The following is a 21,004-nucleotide window of genomic DNA, read 5'->3' as shown; positions in this document are numbered from 1 at the left end:
GCAAAAATAAACTATATTATAATAATATGAGGACTGCAGGAGACCAAACTGCATCTTAATTTAAAATGATGAATCATAGTGACCTTAGAAAGTATTTAGAGTGTGATGGATATCTGATTAAACAGCATACAGAAAATACTGATGTCTTTCAAAACATACTTACTGCACAAAAGTGCAGTATTTAGGTTTCAAATATCTCTACCAGGATAGGTAGAGAGAGCTTTTGAAACCAGAAAGTGAACACTTTAGTTGGTGGGCTCTCAGAAAGACACAGGGCTCCAGCAGGCGAGTGAGCAGCAGCAATCTTACCTGGTTAGGATTTTAGGAATCTGCAAAAACTCAGATACACCAGGTTTAGTAACACTGAGTATTTATTTTGTCAATTGAGCCACACTCAAAAAACACTGAAGTCTGAAAACCAGAAAATAAACAAGTTTATTTGACATTTGGCCGAGATATGGAAGTCTAACGTGATATAAAAGAAGCAGTTCAAAACTGACTGTATGATGAAGAGGGCTGTATTTAAAAAAAAAAAAAAGAAAAAGGATTGTCTTCCAGCTGCTTTCATTGTTATTTCCTCCCCAGGAATTTCTTATTAGTTCTTGGAATCACTAGGGAACTGCAAACTTGAAGATCAAAGGAACAAAGGGGTATATATATAGGGAGAAGGTCAGCCATGTGATAGGACTTGATCTTTGCAGATCCTTCTTCCCTTCAGTCTCTGGAATTCAGATGTCTTAAATCTGTGGTCCAAATATATTTTTGAGAACTGTTTGCAATTAGATGAGTATTTCTCTGTTACTGCTACAAAAATAAATATTCCATGTTACATATTAAAAGAATATTGCCCTTCAGCCAGGGACACAATTATTTCACTTAATATGACATGAATTTGGCTTTGTCTCTTTTTCAGAACTATTTTACTTGAAAGCATATTCTTTTGATTATAAATTTATACAGCTGTTTGTTACTTACAAAAGTCATGGATTTTATTACGCTTTTTAAATGTAAGCAAAAAATAATTCAGTAAGGCAGAGTCAAATCTTTGAAGAAATGTGTTTTTAAAAAGTTTTTGCTGGTGGATCACTGGTAGCAAAGAGGAAGCTATGTCCAACCTTGAGTCCAACCAGTCTGGTGTGGAACAGAGTCCGGGGCAGCATTGGAGAGCACTGTGGCAATAATCCAAGGAATAATGCTCCGTGTGCAGAGCACGGGCACGAGGAAACAGGAGTGTTCCCACAGCTCAAGCACTTGGTGTGTTTTGGGGTTACTTTGGGGTTACTTATTCTTCCTCAGCCTTGTGCAGGTGGCCGTGGCAGGAGGAGGACACAATGGCTGTACCTGTCCCCAGCAGCTGCAGAGTGGGAGCTGCTTCCTGGCTGTTCTGTGCTGTGGGGACTGATGCCCCTGCTGTGGCCAAGGGCTGCAGTAATGGGAACACTTTGCTCTGGGGGACATCTTCCCAGTTAAGAACCAGACTTCCCGCTGCTTTTTCTGTTTCTGCTTCCTGTGCCTAGTCGAGCCGTATGATTTTGTTTTTATGGATTCACATTTACAAAACCCTTGTTGCAGTCTTCTCACCAGGTCATAATAAACCCTGAGATAACTCTCCTTTTAAATACAAATTACTTTGTTTTTCTTAAAGTCAGAGCATTAAAAGTCTTATCACAGAAAAAGAAAATATTTGTAGGAGCAGCAGAGGCTTCACCAGGGTGCCTCACTCACATCAGGTTGTTCGGAGAATTAATAATATGTTTTCCCCTAGATGCATGCACATAAAATCCCCAAAGTCTTCAGATGCTCAGAGAAGATTAAGTGTTTTCATTGTAGTGCTGGTTTTAAAATTTATGTTCTGAATTATCAGTCAGTGGTGCCAAATGATCTACAAAGAAGTTTGAATTATACTCAGAGAGAAGCTAAATGTTTGTGTTCCTCCACCTTTTGTTACAAGAGGTATTTGTTTCTTTTACAAGTCGGAATAATCCTTAGATCCAAACCCACACTGCATTAACAGTTCCTCTGTTAAGTCTGATGCTCAGGCTTTGTCCTGAAACTGGTGCACTGCTGAAAGCGGAAATGTTTTTAAAACCTGCTGTTACACAAGGCAAATTCTTATCAATACAGAAAGTTTCTGTCTTGCTGTATATAACAGCTTTTTACTCAGGAGGCATGGATTCAAGTGGATGTGTTTCTGGCAGCTGTAGGAGTGGGTACTGTAGAGATTTACAAAGATGGACATTTATGGGACTGAAAATGCTCTGTTCTTCCAAACCTCTTAAAATGAAACAGATCTGCTCCTATACAAAAGAAATGAATGAAATAATTTCATCACTTCCTGATTTTTTGTCAGTCTAAACATATCTTTAAACATTAATAAATTGCTGTTAAATAAGAGCAAGTGCAGCAACATAGTCTCATTCACTTCTTTTTTCATATTATACTAAAATCAATATGGGACTACAAAATAATAAAAGGATATCCTTGTATTTCAGCCAAAATGTCTGAAAATATATAATGAAGTTAAAGGCATATCAGTTAAGCTTTTCTCTCTTAGTCTGTAAGGTACTTGAATATTAACTGGAACTTGAATAAGTTAAACTCATACAGCTAAAAGAAAATCCCAAAAAATAGTCTATAACTCCCTCTGCTTCCAATGAGAAATTGGCCTGTGTCTGCAAATCTCCTCATTTGGCAGCCACACCTAATACAGTTCAAACTCTCACTGGCATCAGCAAAAAATTACCTGATTAGGGATGCAGGATTGGATCTAAGATAATAGCATATTAAAAATCCACCACGGATTCAAAAGCTACTAATGGAAATGAAATCCCTGGGAATATAAAACATTCCAAGCAGTCGAGCAGTTTCCATTGTGCATACTCAGAATGCTAAACAATAGCAGCTATTGCATGTGTGACCATCAGGAAACACAGCTGTGCTTCTTTGTGTTACAATTAATTACTTCCGTTGTATATAAAATTGAAAGTATTGGTACTCTGGGGCGGAAAGAGGATATCCTGATACACTGCTCCTATTTCCTTACCACGGCCTGTTACTGAATGCTTCACCATTAATTCACTCTCAATGAATTACCCTGCATGAAAAAAGGAAGGGTACATTGGCTGGTTAATTGTTATGCTAAAAGCTACTTTTTCTTTGGATTTTCGCTCTCCTACATTTTTATCTCATTTTACTACTTTTGATACTCATCTCTGATAGTAATTGTTCACTTTTAATAAGTTTCACTTAATAATGAAGGTCTAAAAGAAATATTTTGACTTAAAGATTGTTCTGTTAATATTTAAGTTACAAGATCAGAGAAAGCACAATCTTTCTCACTGTCCTTTAAAGAAATGAACAAAATCATCTCAACTGAAGTATTTGTGGCCAGGTTCTCTGAAGCTGGCACACAGAGATGTAATTTATACCTTTCTGTGCCAGTGAATATTCCTAAACTGGAGGGGAATGAGGATTGTTACCCAGAGATAGGGAGGAGTAGTAACAACCCTCTGTTATGTGTTCTTTTTTTTTTTTTTTTGAGAATTGCATAGGAACAAGAACTGTTTGAGGTTGTACTAAATAGGCAAATATGGGCCCTAAGGAAATACACTACCCCCAAACTTTAATATCTACTTTTTAATAACACTGATTCTTTCTTTTTAGAGAACTTCTAAACAGAGAGCAGCTTCTGTGACTCCTTAGGAAGTCAATCAAGTCTCCAACAACCACCAGCATGTAAGTCTATAAAAGGTGGATAATGTGTTCAGTATTGGTCTCTGAGAATTTAATTTCTCATGATGTGTCTCCTCTCCTAGAAGTCTGACAGTCTGACACCTTTCACCACCAGACTGTTTCCAGTCCATTTTAGGATGTCTAGCACAAAGCTGAATAAGTTACATGTGGAAAACACGGAGTCCTTCAATGTGAGAATAAGTAAATTTTGCCAAATGAGCTGAAACCTTCGTAAGTTTGAATTCAGACTGGTGTCATGATGCAGTAACAGGAGAATAGCAGCTCAGAAGAGCTCCCATTCCAGAAACTGCTTTCCATCATAAAAATGACAGAAAATCACCATCCACAAAACAGCGCTGTTGTCCTTTTGCTGCAGCAGCTGGCACTGGGAATACAATCTCAAAGGCAAACTGTGCTCTGCCATTATTTTATAACCACACAGTTCAGATTCAGGTGTGCTCTGTCTGAGGCCACAGTTAGAACCAGAATCCCTGGCTAGCACTTTGGATTTCTTGCAAGGACTTTTTGGCCAGAAGTAGATGCTGTGTAGTGTACATGCAATAAAGCAGAAACTTTCAATTAGTGTCATCTATGTTGTGCATCCCCAATAAATCTCAGGAAGTCTGGTATATGCAGGATGCAGTGGGCTGAATGCACTCACATGAGCAGCAGTGCCCACTCTGTCACCTTTTACCCCTCAGCTTACAGGCCTGTGAAAGGAACAGGAGCACTGGGCAGGCTTCTGCATGTGCATTAATCACAGGGAAATTGACAATATCCTTCGAATCAGTACAGGGAAAGAATTGCAGGAAGAAAATCTATCAAGGAATGTGCAGGGGACAGATGAAGAATATTTTGTTTGTGAAAGAATAATACCTGGTCTTTGTTTATAATGCACAAATAAAAATTTTATTCCTGAAATCCTATTTTTTATACGAAGCCAGATTTTTGGAAAGTGTGCCCTTTTTTCTGCTCCCACATCTCCTATGCTATCAAAATTGTGAAGTTGTTACTTCATAAAGCAAAAATACCTAACAGGTAACAAAACCCAGGTCTCAAGGTGCACTCAGATTCGTGCATTATTCTTAAGCTATATATAGTAAATGGACTAGATGACAACAATTTATGCTCAAATAGTGCAGATATGATACACATCCACTTAAAGAAATCAGAATCTCAGTTCTGAGTGTTTTAATCCACATATATGTCCCATACATGCATATAGGGATGCTTGCATTAGTCAACATGAAGATTTCTTTAAGTGAAACTAAAGCTCGATCCCAGCATTATTTTCCTGTCTACATATGATTAGATCTTAAAATAATTTAAACACTGTAAATCATTCTTTTGTTTTGAAATGAGATCTTTAATTCAGGCTATAGATATTTATTAAACCTCCTAAAAATCCGAAACACCCTCTTTAATACACCATGAGAATAAAACAATCTAGAACAGCAAGTTTTCTGGCTTTAGTGTAGCAAGCAGCATTCATTCCACAAGCACTGGAAGAATCATCACCTTCACTCAAGTCAAGGTTGTATTTTTATCTGGATCTTCTAATTAAAAGAAAAACAAGTCTCAACTCTATCAGTAAAACTATGCACAGTAAAACTAAGCAGAAGCAGAAGAATTTCTGCAACATCTTTGTCATAAGTGAAAATAATCCAATTTCTAAAGTAGTAAGATTAGAAAATACTTTTGTAGTAGAGACAGATTTATTAATGATATTTTATGCATACTAATTTATTATTCCCTAACAGTTTTAATCTGGAAACTTTCAAAGGAAAAATGTTTTGTTCAAAAGTTTAGCTTTGTTAAAAAAAATTCCTTCTTGTCTTTATTACAGAGAAAATTCTTGTGACTCAGCCTGACAGTCCTTATTAGTACAACACACGTTTGTTACTGTTTTCTTTTGATGTAATCTTCCTAAGAGGAGGAACAAATGTATTTTAACAGCTATCCAAGGGCATATTTCATAGGCTCACAGCACAGAATTCATGCCTGAATATAGTCTGAATCTCATCCATAACTCTGATTTGCCTGGGAGAACAAAGCATTTCATTGTGTATTCAATAATGGTTTCAGCAATCTTATTCACACATTCCTTCCTTTCTTAATCAACAGAAACTGTTTGGATTCAAGATGCATGATTGGGGTGGGAGGGGCAAACAATGCCAAAGCCTATACTTTTGAAATCTCCATTTTCTTCAGAGCAATAATCTCTCTTTAAGAATCTTTGTTAACAATCCCTTAACGCAACATTTGTCACACATTTTGCACCATGTCCTTTCCTAATGAACTTTGCTCTATTCCCCTTTTCCACCCTGTCAGCTGGCATGGTGCTCTGCTTATGCCTCTATTGCTTCCAGTTCCAACAACTGAACTCTCCAGGGATCACAGGGCACAGTTTAGGAAGCACTGTCTTGTGCAAAGGTTGAAGGTCACAACAGACAATCTGAAAAACAGCAATTTTGATCTGACAAAATACTGCACACATTCTGGGCATTCTTTTCAATTGCATTTCTTATGCACATTGTAAACAGAAATTGGGACTGGGAAATAAAATCAAAAATGCACAAAGTTCTGATTCCTGATGCTGTACTTGGTAATGACATCTACATCAAAGTCTGTTCATTTATCATCTAACTTCTTAATTATGTTTAATAAAATTAGTTGTATCTCTAGAATGCCTGCATTTCTGAGGGGTGTGCAACAGGAATGCACAAAATGGCTGTTTTTGAAAAACACATTGTTATATGAAGTCATCCTTTCATTTGTACATATTTCTCGGCACTAGAGCTCAATGAGGGAGTTCAAAACACTTTGTATTTTAAGTAACTTTTGCTAAGAAACAGTAGAACTCCTACCTGAACTTAGGCAGTCAAACTGTGTTTGCAGATGCATCAATGTAACTGAAGAGAGAATTTACCCACTCTTTACAAAGTTACTATAAACAGTATTTGTTGACACAATAAGGTCTGGGACTACACAGGTCTTGCTGAGTTCCAACATGTACTGTTAGCAGGCTGCATCTTTTAAGCATACTAATATTTGTTTAAAACAGCATTATTTGATCAATACAATATTCAAGACTGATATACAATAAAGTTGACCCCATTGGTTTTAATTTTTATTTTCAGGTCTGCAGTAGCGAGTACAAGCTTGTGTATGCTTCCTTACTGATATTACATGGCTGAAAGCTGTCAGCTGTTCACATGGCATATTCATAAATATACCCAAATCATAAAGCTTTAACTGTTTTTGCACATTGCTTTTATTACTAGACTGTTTTATTCATGTTGGCACAGATAATCCATGCAAGGTAATTACTCACATCTCATAAACCATCAGACATTCTGTAGTGAAATAACTAGGAACTCAGGAAAAAATATCTATCTAAAAGCAAGGGCACTTGTGGCATCAAGTCAAAATGTCAAAATATTATAAAACCTAGACTTCTAATACATGATCACTGCAGGCAATAAATCACTCAGTTTCAAATTCTGATGTTTATAAATACTAAACAAAGTAATATCCACTACCAGGAGATGAGTATTGCAAAAAAACATTAGTGTGTCCAGCATTAGACACTAATGAATGTGTTCAGTGCTGTGGACATTCACATTATTAAACATAAATACAAATAATCTTCAGCAAAACATTTTACCCAAAGTACTGACCACTGAAGGACCAATGGAAAAATATTTTTCCTTGTCTTGAATTGATTTTAGAATTGAGAACTGTATAATGTGTGAATCCAATATGGTGAAAACTGTTGAAAAAAAGGTCCTAAACTGTTGGGTTTTTTTGTCCAGATAATAAAAGTAGCCTTATTTGGAAACATTTAGTTTGCCCTATTCTGCAAAAAGAACATCAAAAGAGAGAAAAGCATTAAAAACAGCTTTTGAATCCTTTGACTGAAAAGTTATTGAACACTTTTTAGTTAGACAAAAGACTGATCTTTTAAATTGGTCATTCAGAGGTACAGTACCTATGTTTTATTGGGTAAAACCTCACATTAATTAGAATGAAAAGAAATATTCAGAAGAACTTAGGACTTATCTCAGGCATCTCTTACAAGACATTAAACATAATCAAGTACACATTATAATCTTGCATATTTTTGTACAACATTATTTTCCATGATAGTTAAAAGGTCATAATTTGAATTTTAGAGATATATATTATTGTATATATAAGCATTTTACCCTCTCCATATCACAAAGATGACATAGCAGAAGGGTATCAGCAGTTATGTGGTATTCTACCCCTGTGAAAATTAAAATGCTACATTATTATTCACAAATTTCTGGTTCAGATATGTGCAAAAATTATATCTTAATATAGATATCAAGGGCAGGTACGTGGATTCCCTGTTTTTGGACCACATTATGAAGCAGCACAAGTCATAACAGGAAATTTTTATTACATGATAATCCTCAGGGTATCTCTGTTCTTCAGAGATATCGCTGTACCTCATAGAGTGATATGTAAACTAGCTTTAATCTCTCTTGCTCAGACACCAGCTGGAGCCAGGGCATGTGCTACAGCGCAGGTTCTCTGCCCAAGGAACTTTTCAGGACTCTCTCAAGCCAGTCCAGCTCGCACTGAAGTCTGTGCTGCTGCACTTTCACTCTGCCACCCTGCAAGCCAGCTCAGCTCTGCTCACATACCCTGCATTCCCTTTCCTGCAGCCCAGACTTCAGATGTACCAGATTGGATCATTGCTCACCCCTCTGCACGTATCCAAACCATCTCTCTGGGCTATGGTGAGCTACTTGTACCCTAATTTCTCACTTGAAGCCCTCTCTCTGACTGTAGTGATCCTGGCTGCCCCCTACCCAGCCTCCCCTGCCCGACCCAACTCTCTGACATGCCAGCGTGGTGGAACTGCCCCTACCCGGCTATTCCCTGCTCCAGCCCCAGCCTCGGGAAGGGCTCCCCATCTCCTCATGCCCCATCTTTCCCACTCAACCAGAGGCCTGCGGAGCCCCTGCATTCCGGCAGCCTCCGGTGCTCCCTGTGCGGTCCCAGGCTCCGCTCCCCTGCCCGCACTGGCAGCCCCGTTTCCCGCAGCCCCCCAGCCGGTACCTCCGGGCTGGCCCACCCAGGGTCCCTCTGCCTGCCAGCAGCTTTTCACTGACTGCGCTCCCTAACTGCAACCCAGCATCTCTGGCCAGATCCTAAAATGATGTATCCTCCATGGTGCCAGTGCAGAGGAAGCTTATAGGGACATGGAGGGAGAAGGTGGAGGGGAGAATGAGGCACACGTATAAACACATGCAGATCAGAGGGGAAAGACCTCGTGAAATTCTCCTGAGGCATCCATCACAAGCCCTTTCCATGGAGCCTGACTCCCTATTCTGATGTTGCAGTCAGAGATTAGCCCCAGTCAGTGGCCAACACTGACACAAATCTGCCTAAAGAATATCTTCAATGCAGTCTCAGTATAGAGTATGCTGATGTGAATTCTCTCAAAGAACAGATAATAATAAACAGCATTTTGTTGAATGGCACTGAGAAATGAAAATGAAATGTAGAATTTTCTTACTGTTGTGAATATGTATTTAATGAAGTCAAATAGAAGTGGAAAAAATATTTAACTTCCATAATTATGATTTATTCCTCTGGAGAATATTATGAGCCAGATCTTTGGATTTTGTAATCTATGGGACCATATTCACACCAGCCCAGCACCGACTGAAAACAGAAAATTTGCTTGCTTACAGAAAAAAAATCCAAAACAAACAAACAAACAAAAAAAGGCTTTGCATATAATGCACTAGTGTTTTAGAATAATTCATGCATACAAAAATCTGACCCTGTAGCAACTCCGATCAGATCACTGCTAAGATCAGTGAAAACTAAGATACCTACTGAATAAATACAGGTCATACATGTCAAAACTGCCACAGGCAGTTCAGGTTGTTATTTTTGTCCAAGATGCAGACTGCCTGCAGCTAACTTAACTCTTATTTTTGAACTCCAAATTTCATTTATTCCTCCCCCAAGCTTTGGATAGTTTTTCATCCCTTAAAAGACATAACAAATGTAATGGGCATCACTCATGGGAGGGACAAGACAGACAATGTAATTTTTTGCTACTCAGAACACAAGGTAAAGTAGGTGCAGATGGCACCAGCATGTGGCCCACAGAAAGCATCCTCAGCCTCAGAAGTACTAATTCAAAACTGTCAGTACTGCAAGCTGTCAACACACACATCATAATTCTCACTTAAATGAGTTAATAAAGGTTGAATGGTGATCAGACTTTCCATCTTAACTCCATCAGACAGAACTGCTGTCTGCCATATAAAAGTCACTGATATTCAAAAATTCAGAAGTATTATCAGTAGTACAAGCATTGCTTATTTGAAAAAAAGAGTTTTATAAATAACTGTCTGAACAACTTGAAAGTTGTTCTCAAGCTATTAGGATAGATGTCTGTATGGTTATTAGAAAAGATGATTGTATGGTTATCCTAATTGTTGGAACATAGCTACTGTCTTCCAATGGCAATTACTGCTACAATTAATGATGTGCTGCATTTAAAGTAAGGAAAGGAATAAAGAGTATGTGCCTGCTACCTTACGGATTTTGATACACATTCATTTACTATAAGAAAAAAAAAGCCTTTTTCCTAATTATGTGGCATAGAGGAGGGAATTTTTGCAAACTATCTCCCACAACCTAGCTGTGCTAGATGGATGTGTTTCTTCTGTGTTCACTAGTGTGAAGGTCCAGATGTAGGTTCCTACCTCCCTCTGATATCAGTGGGAATTAGAAACCAAAGCAAGATTGAATCTCTTTTTTTTTTTTTTCCACAGGAGGAAAGGAAAACTGGTTTTGAATTAAAAGCTGGCCTTTCTAGTCAGCTCTATTCCATTCAATGTAAGAGCAATATGGAGAAAGCCAGTTGTCCTTTTCCATTATGATTTGAAAGTGAATTACCTACTGTGCACATAGAAGCCAAGTGCACTAGCAAGGCTGACCCAACCATTTTATTTTCAAACTGTTATGGATTGTCACCTAGGCTTCCCAGCTACATATGGATTCAAGGCAGACTTGTTATTTGGAAAGAATCTAAAATATCTGATGCTATGATGTAGCACCACAAGATAATGGAACAGCACTCACTTTTCCTAGAGGAAGCCCTAATCTATTTATTTCCCTTTGAAAGCTACAGCCTTTGGTTCTACAGATGACTGTACATATGGCACTTACTCATTCTTGCTGTGAAACAAAATGACTTAATATAGAAGTATTTTTCCAGTTGTTTTTAAACACCAGTGTGTGGTCTAAGCAGTAAAACTGCTGTGGGTAGTTAACTTGAAACTATATTTTCACATTACCGTTTATAATAAGGTTTTTAGTTAATTTCAGTATTTCCCCCAACTGTTGCTATAATAATGGACTAGTTCATGAGTTCATTTGGTTTTGACTGCTCATTCAATAGGTTTTTGTATGAACTTCACAAAAAGCATGTTCTGCATTTATGAAAGAGGATAAAGTTAAACTTGAGAAGTACCAACGTCTAGCTTTTACCAAGAGAAGTGCTAGCCATGGTTATCAACTTTATGATTGCCCAGTTAGTCATCTGTTTTACCCCAGCATTACTGACTACCAACTCTTCTTTTAAACATTGATAGCGTGGGCATGCTTCTTGCACAGTGGCTTGTCCTTCTTGGAGTAGAATGGCTGACCTTCCAAATTCACGTGGCATACCTAGAATTAATAATAAATGCAATCAGGAACAATTAAGGAAAAAGAAAAGGGAGAAAGATGTGACTATCAGTTTCAACTGCATTGCTCTTCTGCCCATGCATTTCTTTGGTAGTCTTTAGAAGCCATGTATTGATTTGCTGTTGATTTAACCCACTGAAAGAAATCAAGTTAGGCCCTTAAAAAGACCCCCACTGTGAGAATTGCATATTGACAACACATAATAAAACTATCACTTCCACAGAAAATGGTGCAGCTAAGGCAAATGAACAAGCAAAAAATAACATGAAATATTCAGAGAAAGTGTCTTTATGAGTAATCAATGTTTATAAGTAATTAAGAGCTGTTAGCTTGTGAAGGAAACTTGCTTAGTGTTCCTTTCTGTGTTAGAATTCCCAAAAGACTTCAGTTTCCACAAAACACTTTTTTGCAAAGCTAGTTTATCTTCAGATATTTATAAACATTTCTATACTTTCAACTATTCTACCTAAATTTTAGACTTAAACAAACATTAGAAATTGTCACTGTCAGTTTGGTGTGGCCAACATACTATTTTTAGCTAATTAGAGATTCTAGATATTATTACTTTAGGAATAATATGTTGCAGAGCTGCTCAGTGGTATTAGAACCAGATGAAAGTACTGTTTATCATACGGATTTTTCTGCTTTGTGTGCAGAGTGTGGGAATATGGCCACTCTCCAGAGCTATGTGCACACCACAGATTGATGAGTTTGACCAACTTCTATGCTAATTACTATTCATGCTCACTAAACAGACTTTTTGCAAGTTTCAACAAGCATTCAGCGTGGAAATACAAACTTCACTGCTTTGTAAGTAAGATTATGGTTATACTGTTCAGTATGGTGTTAATTTATTTTCAGTCTTGCTCTATCTTATTTGGCAAACTCTGCAAAGAATAACAGCAATAGTGGTTTGTACTGCTGTATGTACTATCTAAAACTGGATGTTTTATTAGAAAACACTCACTTATGATGGTCAAATTCCATAATTCTAGTAAAAGTTATGGAGGAGAAGAAAAATTACTCCCATCCTTCTCCAAATGGAAGTAAAGAATGAAATTTCATCCCTCTACATCCTTAAGCACTTGTTAGTTATTACTGCTTTCAGATTTTCTGATGTTACTACACAATTTAGGAGTATAAAGGAATGAGACAGTATTTGATGTAGAACTTACAGCACAAATGAAGCAGGTGTCATGCCAAGTGTGTCCAAGAGCTTCAATGAATTTATCTCCAGCTTCAACAGGATAATCACAGCCATGACATTTTGTGCTGAACAAAGCAATATAATCTAAAATAAAACAAAAAGCAAACTTAGAACAAACTCCTAACACAATCATATTAAGTCCAAAAGAAATAGAATGTTTCCAGACAATGAATGTTTTGATTGTTTTTGCTCAGTTTCCTACTTCATTTACTGAAACACTCCTACTGAAATATGCTTCTTTTCTTTCATTATTTCAATACAAACTCAGTCCAGAACCCCCCATTAGTATGACATTTATCATCACAAATGTAGAAAACACAGAAAAAATCCATGGAATTTGAAGTTGTGTTGCTCACAATACTTTCAAATTAGCTTTAATGTATTTGGAATTTATTCATAGGACGAATATGGTTGTACAAAAGAGTCTAATGACAAGGGAATGTTACAAGTTTCCATGCCTGTATTAATGTTCTTTTTGCATAAAGAGAGAACATTATGGAAACCCCATACTGGCTGATTAATACATCTTTACTTTATCAAGTGTGATTTGGAAAGGTTTGACATTGAAAAATATTAGTGGAAATTCCATTACAGTTATTTGATGTTCTGACAAAACCTCCAATTTTAGAGGGTAGGGACCCAGTCAGTCAGGCTGCATGGCTTTTTTTCTTCACTAAGAGCTACTCTGACTTGTAAAATTTGAATTGTGTAACCATAAGAAAGGAATCTCCAGAGAGAAGTAGGCCAGGAGCTCACTGAATGCACAAGGGGAATACAGAGGGAATACCACTTAAACATTAACCTCCTTCCTGACTATGTCATGCAACACATTTTGGGACAACATGGCCTTTTCCTTTCTTAGCTGGTAAGAAGCAGTTTGTTTGTTGCAGCAGCCAGGAAGCAAAATCTGCACCACCATGTGCTGCACATCTGTGCAGACCTATCTCTTCAAAAGTGTTGGTTGAACAATTCTAGCATGAGGCAGCAGCATCAGAGGTCACAGCTCCAGCAACTCAAAAGGATTGTGGACAGCCCCTAGAAGACTAATTTTTCATTTCTGGTGAGCAGAATCTACCAACGAGGGGAGTGGAACAGGGGAAAATGTGTAGGGAAGGAATTGCAAAGTATGATAATACATAAGGGAGAGAAATGAGGGAAGGCATTGTTGACACTGAGAAATGGCAAAGACCAGCACTCTGCCATTCTCTCATATAAACTGGAGAAAAATACAGACACAAACATTTGGATATGTGAAGAGTGGAAACAAAACCCATACTGGATGGGGAACTGATATTATTTTGCTCACCAGCTGCTTTATTCTTATGTTGCTTCCATGAACATGAAGCACATAATTACTGTGCAGAACTGTCCAGACTGCCATACCTTTCTCACAGTAAGGCTCCCCGTCCTCCATGTGGAACAGGCTATTCCCAAATGGCTTCTTACAAGCAGCACAGACAAAGCAACTCGTGTGCCAAGTCTGTCTTAGGGCATGCATCACTTCCTGTAAAACAAACAAACAAACAACCAAAAATCTCCAGCAGAATAGCCAGCCCTGCAACTTACTCCTGGAGAACAAACACAAGGCAGAGATGCTGTAAATTCTTCCCTTCTGGATCAGCCAGTTCCCCTCCTCAAAAGAAAGAATTATGACAGAAATTGGGCTCCTTTTGGAAAGAAAGAGGAAACAGGACTGCAAGCCTTCTAGAACAATGTATTTGCCAAAGTGAAGCAACATGGTTCAGCCAGCAGTTTATATCAACATGCCCAGTCGCTGTTGCAGGAGGGATTCTGCACAAAGATTCTGATTATTTTCTCCTCTGTTTTGATATGACCAGTATGAACTCTTCAATGCAAGAGTATGATTTGTTAAATAAACTTAAAAGATGAGGAGTAAGCGGTGTAAGTCTGTTGTTTCAAAATAATCTAGATTCTGTAGTTATTTCTTTATAAGAAATAATAATTTCTTTATAAGAAAAAACCAATTTTTTTGTAATTGTTCTTATAAGAACAATTCACAAACTAATATAAAAATCTAAAAAAAAAAACAACAAAAAAGGAAAGGTTCTTTTAATGTATATGATTAGTAAAAATGAGTCTGCATGTCTGTTCCTAAGCCATGTGTTTATCACAAAAATCCCCAATTCTCTGTGTCTGTACAACTGATGTTCTCCTCAACTGAGTACATCTAGATTTTATCAGCTTCTTACTTCTGTCCAGTATGGAGAAATCTCTATTATTGCTTCAGTCTTTTGTCATACAGAAGTCTTCCAAGTCAAAAGCTGCAGTACTGGGCTCTGATGCACAGTTACCTGCTAACTTGTCAATCTTACGTGTAGCCAGGATGATGTTTGACAGTGTATCTCTCTCCAGCAGCCTAGATTTCAAAGGGCCAGCTGCATAACTGCTGTAAATTAACTTTGTTAACTTCAGTGAAACAGCATTGATTTATACCAGCTGAGAATCTAGATCCTATTTTATGTTGCTTCCAATTATACGCATAGACTCTGATTCTCTTCTAAAGATTGCTTTTAATGTCCACTGATTATGAGAAAATGGATTGAAGTCCTCTTCCATGCTTTCAATCCAGTGAATAGACAAAATAGTCTAATTTAGATTTGCCATATATCTCATTAGAGAATCGCCATTTGAGATTCATTAACTTCTGTTACTGTTTGCAAAACAACTATTGCTGATAAATAGGTTTGGATCCATTTATGAACCTCAGTGAGGTAAGAAGCAAAAATAGCTTGAGAAATCTTATTAATATAAATAGAGGCAGCTGGCATCTTTGCTACTTTCCTGATGAAAATCCATAATGGGAAACTGATTTGTGCCAGCAATCATTAGGTAGGTTAAGTCAGCACTCTGTTATAAATTAATCCTTCTGCTGCAGTAGCAAACAAGACTTGGCTGGAGCCAGAGCTTCACCATCCATGTCTGATGCTGCCATCCCTAATTGGCAGTTGCAGAGAAGAGCATCTGTAATGCCAACATTTAGACAGATGTCAAAAGGTGACAGATAAGCAGTGAAAAACCAGTGGGGGACTCCTTGCTTCTTCATCTGAGTCATACATTCACTACAACTGCATGCATAAATACACTGCTAAAATTACTGATGGCATTCCAACCTCACCACCATCTAAGGTATGTGGAGAGCAAATTAAATTGTACATTTACTTGTACATTAGTCCTTTAAGACAAAAGTGGAATTTTGTCTTTTGCTTTATGAATATTATTTTTGGCTTTGTGGAATTCAGATCTTTGTATTTATTCAGTATTTTATTAACTATAAGAAACCAGCAGAACTTGTCAACAGCTGTGCTGCTAACTAACAGTGAGGTGCAACAAGAGCAGTGCGCCTCTTCCCAACATCACTGATTTCTCTACTGAAATTTTGACTAAATCCTGTGTAAGAAATAAAAACCCTGTTCAAGTCTCTTATAAATGAGAGATAAAAGTAACATAGTGTTTATCAGATAGCAAAAAACTATCCAGAAAGTGTTACTTAATTTACACTCAGTGAGATGGTACCTGGATTACATATTCCGTCTGTGAGCTCAATAAGGTACAGAAATATCCAAGACTTCAGATGGATAAAAATTATTATAAAATGTTTCTCATTCTGAAAGAATCAATAAACTGGGAAATAAGTCTTAAAGGATGAAATAATAAAACTTCTACATTCACTGCTTACAGTCTGAACTCACTGTTTCAGGGATCCATGCAGTTGCAGGAAGGGTTAATGTTGTCTCTTACCCCCATAATCTTAGTGTGGCACCTGGCACAGGTGGGTGCGAAGAACTGTTCATAGCAGCGCTCGCAGTACACACTGTTCTGCTCCTCCACAAAGCACATATCAGCCAAGGATGTCTTGCAGTAAGCACAGTTGAATTCTTCTGGGTGCCAAGAGCGACCCATGGCTACCAGGAAAGGCCCTCTGGAAGCAATCATAATTTATTTGTAATCTTGTTTAATCTTATTTGTATTGTGAAAAAAGGGTTGAATGACCCTGATTGCAAACCCACTTTGTCAGACACCATGTACACGTGTAAGAAGCTACTTGAACCATGAGGTGCATATTAAAGTAACATTCAGAAACCTGAAGTGGTCTTTTTCAAGACCATTACTCAAAACACACTGGTTAAAACATTTCATTATTGTTTGGTCTCATACACTGCATTTACAGACAACTGTTGGAAAAATCAATTGTTTTCATATCTGCATAGCTATAAGTGGTCTTTGTAAGCAGATTAAAAGACAAGAGGAAAAGGCCAAAGGCAACAGAAGATAATGCTACTATTTGAAAGCATGAAATAACAGGCAAATTTCCATCTTTGCACACCCACACCTCACAACAGCTCCTAAAGTCTCCTACCTCCCTTCTGTCTGACAGCACTGCGTGCAGCATGTTCTAGAAATGTCAGACTATCAGGTGATAACTTGCTGTTTTGTTATGTGGAAGACACGTTAAATTCATTTTGGTGATTGACTCTGGTGATTGTAGCTAGATACAATGATTATTTCTGGAATATTTCCATTCCAGAATATATGAAGGGCAATAATCAGCAGTTCCACATCACCAAACTAGCTCCTTTCAGTGGGGAAGACTGTCATTAAACATGGATTACTTAAGTTGGATAGCAGTGCACAGGCTAACAGTAGGCACTGGTCCAGCAGAATGAATTGGGAGAGAAGGGAGAGGCATGCTATGAATCACTGCTAATAGAGTGTAGGCATTATCTTTCTCCAGACACAAAAGCAACAATTACATTTGGCTGCTGTTCCAAAATGATGCCTTGTTCCTTTTCTCTCCACAATCCCCCCCTCTGCTCCCAGCCCCCTAACTCTCCCAATGAAGTTGCACGAACCTCCTTCAAAGGGTTACCTTAGGACCAGAAACCTGTTTAAAATCAAGCAGGGATTTGCTGCAGCATCCAAGAGCCAAACAATTAGCATGTATAACTTTGCAGTGATAAAAAGTGAACCACACAACAACAAAATGAGCTCTGGAAATGTTAAATTAATGAAGCAGACAACAGACATCCCTGCTGGGTAATTTAACAGAGTCTTAGGCTCTGGAACTGTATATTAATGTACAATGAGCAGTCTCTCTGATACTTTTTTTTCTGCTTCATCCCTCTTCAAAGGCCCATGACCTTACCGAATGATGCTGTTACAGTGCCCGCAGAGAGGAGTTCGGCTGCTGGCTGGAAAACGCTCCGCCCTCTGAACTGTTCCCCGGGCTAACGCAGGGGGCTGGGAAGGAGTTGAAACTGGAGACGGGTAAGCAGGAGTTGTGGCAGGGGATAGCACTGGAGCACCCCTTGGTAGGATGTGCTTTGTGACAGTGGTGGTGGATTTTCCAGGTGCAAATTTCTGGGAAAAGGAGTCATCTGTTACCCAGGGAGGGCGACTCGCAGGCTCCGTGTTGGCAGGGGTGTAGGAATGAACTGGTGCTGGCGCTGTTTTAAGTATTCCAAAAGAAACCAAGAAAGATTTTAAAGTATTTTTCTTCTACTGTCAACACAGCAACACTTACCAAAGGGTACCCCACGACACACATACAATAAAAGCTGTAGGTGATAGTTAATTATGTCCCATTGTTGCTCACTTATTCTGGGCTGAAGCCAAAGGTATCAGCACAATCACTGACTTCTCGTATCACTGCCTCCTGGCTTTTACAGATTTTATGGAGACCATTGTCAAGATCATCTCTTCATTTTTTTGAAGGAATGGGTATGACAATTCTGATAATGTCAAAGACTGCCACATACTCTATTTCAGATAGGTTAAAGATATAAAAAACAGATAATACAGTAAAGTTTTAGATAGAATTCCCCAGAATTTCAGTAAGTTATGCTTAACTTTTCATCTCATTATATTAATTAAAATACAACATGTTCTGCAGACGTCACTATTATCTATAATTTGTAGGTTTATTCCTAAGTTTTTGAAGAAAAACAGGCTCCCACAGGGAACACAGAAATAGAGAGCACTGGAAGCAACACAGGGAGCCAGTTCAGCTCACATGACCAGCAAGATAAAGCCAACAGCACTTAGAGGAAGGCCAGACTTGTGGTTATGACTGATCTCAGTTCAGTTCTTGGCTCTGCCACAAGCTTCCTGTATAACTTTGAGCAAAGCAAAGTGTGTCTGCGCCTCAGTTCCTGTGTGTAAAACAGAATATTATCCTTTCTCTCTGCCAGCCTTTGACTAGCTAAAACCTTCAGAGCAATCTGTCTCTGTGTTTGTGTGCACCAGGCTCTAATCTTGGGTGGAGCTTTATCACATTAAAATAAGCAGGAGCCAGGGCCTGCACATACTGACAAGTTTTCCCATTATCCTGCTCCTTTCAAAATGTCAGATCTTGCATTATGTAGGACTGAAATTACTGCCCAAGAAACAGCCTCACTTTGCCAAGTACAGGAGCACTAAAAGCAGTTTCTCTTTGCAAGGAAAACAAAGCAAATGATTGAAAAGAAGCTTGGAGAGCTGAAGTGTTTTGCCCAAATGAGAAAGCACAGGCTTGGGAACAGAAGACAGTTCTCCAGCAGTCTAGGCAAACATTCCACACAGCAGATCCCAGCACCAAGAAAATCACAACCAAATACAACATGTACAGGTTTAAGGGACTTGCAGGTAGAAAGGTATTTCAGCTAAGAGGGTGAAATACCTGAAAGTAACATGGATCTTTCTGAATAATTGAGTGGTGAGAAGTTTATGTTCGACTTAACATCCCTTCTTCAGCCCACACCCTGCCACATAATAACTTACACTGATTATTGGCAATTTGCAAGTGCTTAAATTGCATATATATCAATGCACTGTGATCACCCTTGGGATCTTTTTATTGAGGTCAGAGTTGAATCCAGTGCATTTTCTTGATAAAAATTTCTTATGGTACAGCATCAGCAATGTTTTTGCTTCATAAAATTGTATCCCACCTTAGCTTGAGGCTTCTTCTTCTTCTTTTTTTTTTTTTACTTGGAAATGGTAAACAGTATTTAAAGATTTCAGAGCAGAGTTTATATGCAATCTCTTTAGATCCCGAGGCTCTTGCTATTTATGTAATTATTTATGTAATATGGTATTAAGATAGGCAAAAATAGAAGTTAATATTTCATCTCTAATTGATGAGTTCATAAGGCTCCCACCTATGAGGCTAATTAAACAAGGTGACTTCAGCTCACATCACTACATTCTCTCTACCTTCTATTTCTTTTCACTCTTTCTGTTCTATTTGCTGCAGTAAAACAAAGAAACAGAAAAAAGGAAAGTAAAATAAAACAACAAAATGGGATTTTTCCCCCAGCTACTAAAAGGAAGTACCAGAGGAATTACTGCAAAATGACAAATGCTGGGTGTTTGCATCTGCTCTGAGTTCTCTTTTCAGCTGTTATAATTTAATTTTACAGGCCTGATTTATTACAATATATTTTCCTCCTGTGAACAAGCTGCAATTAGTATTGCTTCAAAATAGTATCACTGCAACATATTAGAAAGATTTCACTAACTTTGAGATTTTAGCAATTGCTATTAAAAGGGAATTATCTTATTTTCTTAGAACTACATCCCTAAGCTTATATGAACAATTCTTTTCTCTTAGTAGCTACTGCCATACATATTGAATGTTTATGTATTTAAAAAAGTCTTCCAACACCAATCAGGAGAAAAAAGGGGTTGTTTGCTGCTAAAAAAAAGTACTAAGATTCAGTACATCAGAGAATATATTCTCAAAATACCAGTATTGCATGAGTTGACCATTAACTGTTAAAATATGAATACTTCAAATAATTCAGCAACTTAGCCTCTATCACCTTGTTTCTCTCAGCCCTCATGTTCTCTTAGAATAGGAAAGAATGAATGGCATTACTGTTGTCCTGACAGAATGGCAGGAGAGGAGGTCTCTCTTAACAGAAGCAGGAACAAGCCAATTCCTTGCTTCTGGGGAAGATAGAATTCTCCCCCTCAGCTCTTCATTTATGGCCTATGGCTATTTTCTCTCCAGACAAAAAGGCACATTACCAAGACTCATGCAGTAAAGCAAAGATTTATAGAGTCTCAAATGCTTTGGTCACACAGACTTGCACTGTGAGAACATTTTTTCTTTTTTTCCCCTCCTTTTTAGTAGATGACATAAGTGTTACTCTTTATTATTATCAGTAACAAAATAAATTAATAACCACAACTGATACGGCTTGTTCTACACTTAGTGGCCACATCCTTGAATCCCATAAGTTTTCCCATATTCTGTTGCAGTACAGAGCAGATGACAGACAGAGCAGATGAGGTTTTATAGGGAGACACTATTCTAATTTA

General features: G+C 37.9%; 1 protein-coding gene across 8 annotated transcripts in view; it reads right to left on the bottom strand.

The window, feature by feature from the left end:
* Positions 1-6,850: 6,850 nt before the first annotated feature.
* LDB3 (LIM domain binding 3) overlaps positions 6,851-21,004 on the bottom strand; it is a 115,642-nt gene continuing 101,488 nt past the window's right edge. For all 8 annotated transcript variants that reach the window (XM_041405068.1, XM_041405067.1, XM_041405069.1 and 5 more), the window contains 5 exons: positions 17,847-18,147; positions 16,442-16,622; positions 14,066-14,186; positions 12,651-12,766; positions 6,851-11,457 (listed from right to left, as the gene is read on the bottom strand). In XM_041405068.1, coding sequence (XP_041261002.1) covers positions 11,368-11,457; positions 12,651-12,766; positions 14,066-14,186; positions 16,442-16,622; positions 17,847-18,147 — 809 coding nt within the window. In that variant the 3' untranslated portion in view covers positions 6,851-11,367. The remainder of the gene's footprint in view (positions 11,458-12,650; positions 12,767-14,065; positions 14,187-16,441; positions 16,623-17,846; positions 18,148-21,004) is intronic.

This window comes from Onychostruthus taczanowskii, unplaced genomic scaffold (assembly GCF_017590055.1).
Source record: "Onychostruthus taczanowskii isolate IOZ18803 unplaced genomic scaffold, ASM1759005v1 scaffold22, whole genome shotgun sequence".
Taxonomy (NCBI): Eukaryota; Metazoa; Chordata; class Aves; order Passeriformes; family Passeridae; genus Onychostruthus; species Onychostruthus taczanowskii.
The sequence above is the reverse complement of the archived record's forward strand: the minus strand, read 5'-3'. Positions and strand labels throughout refer to the sequence as shown.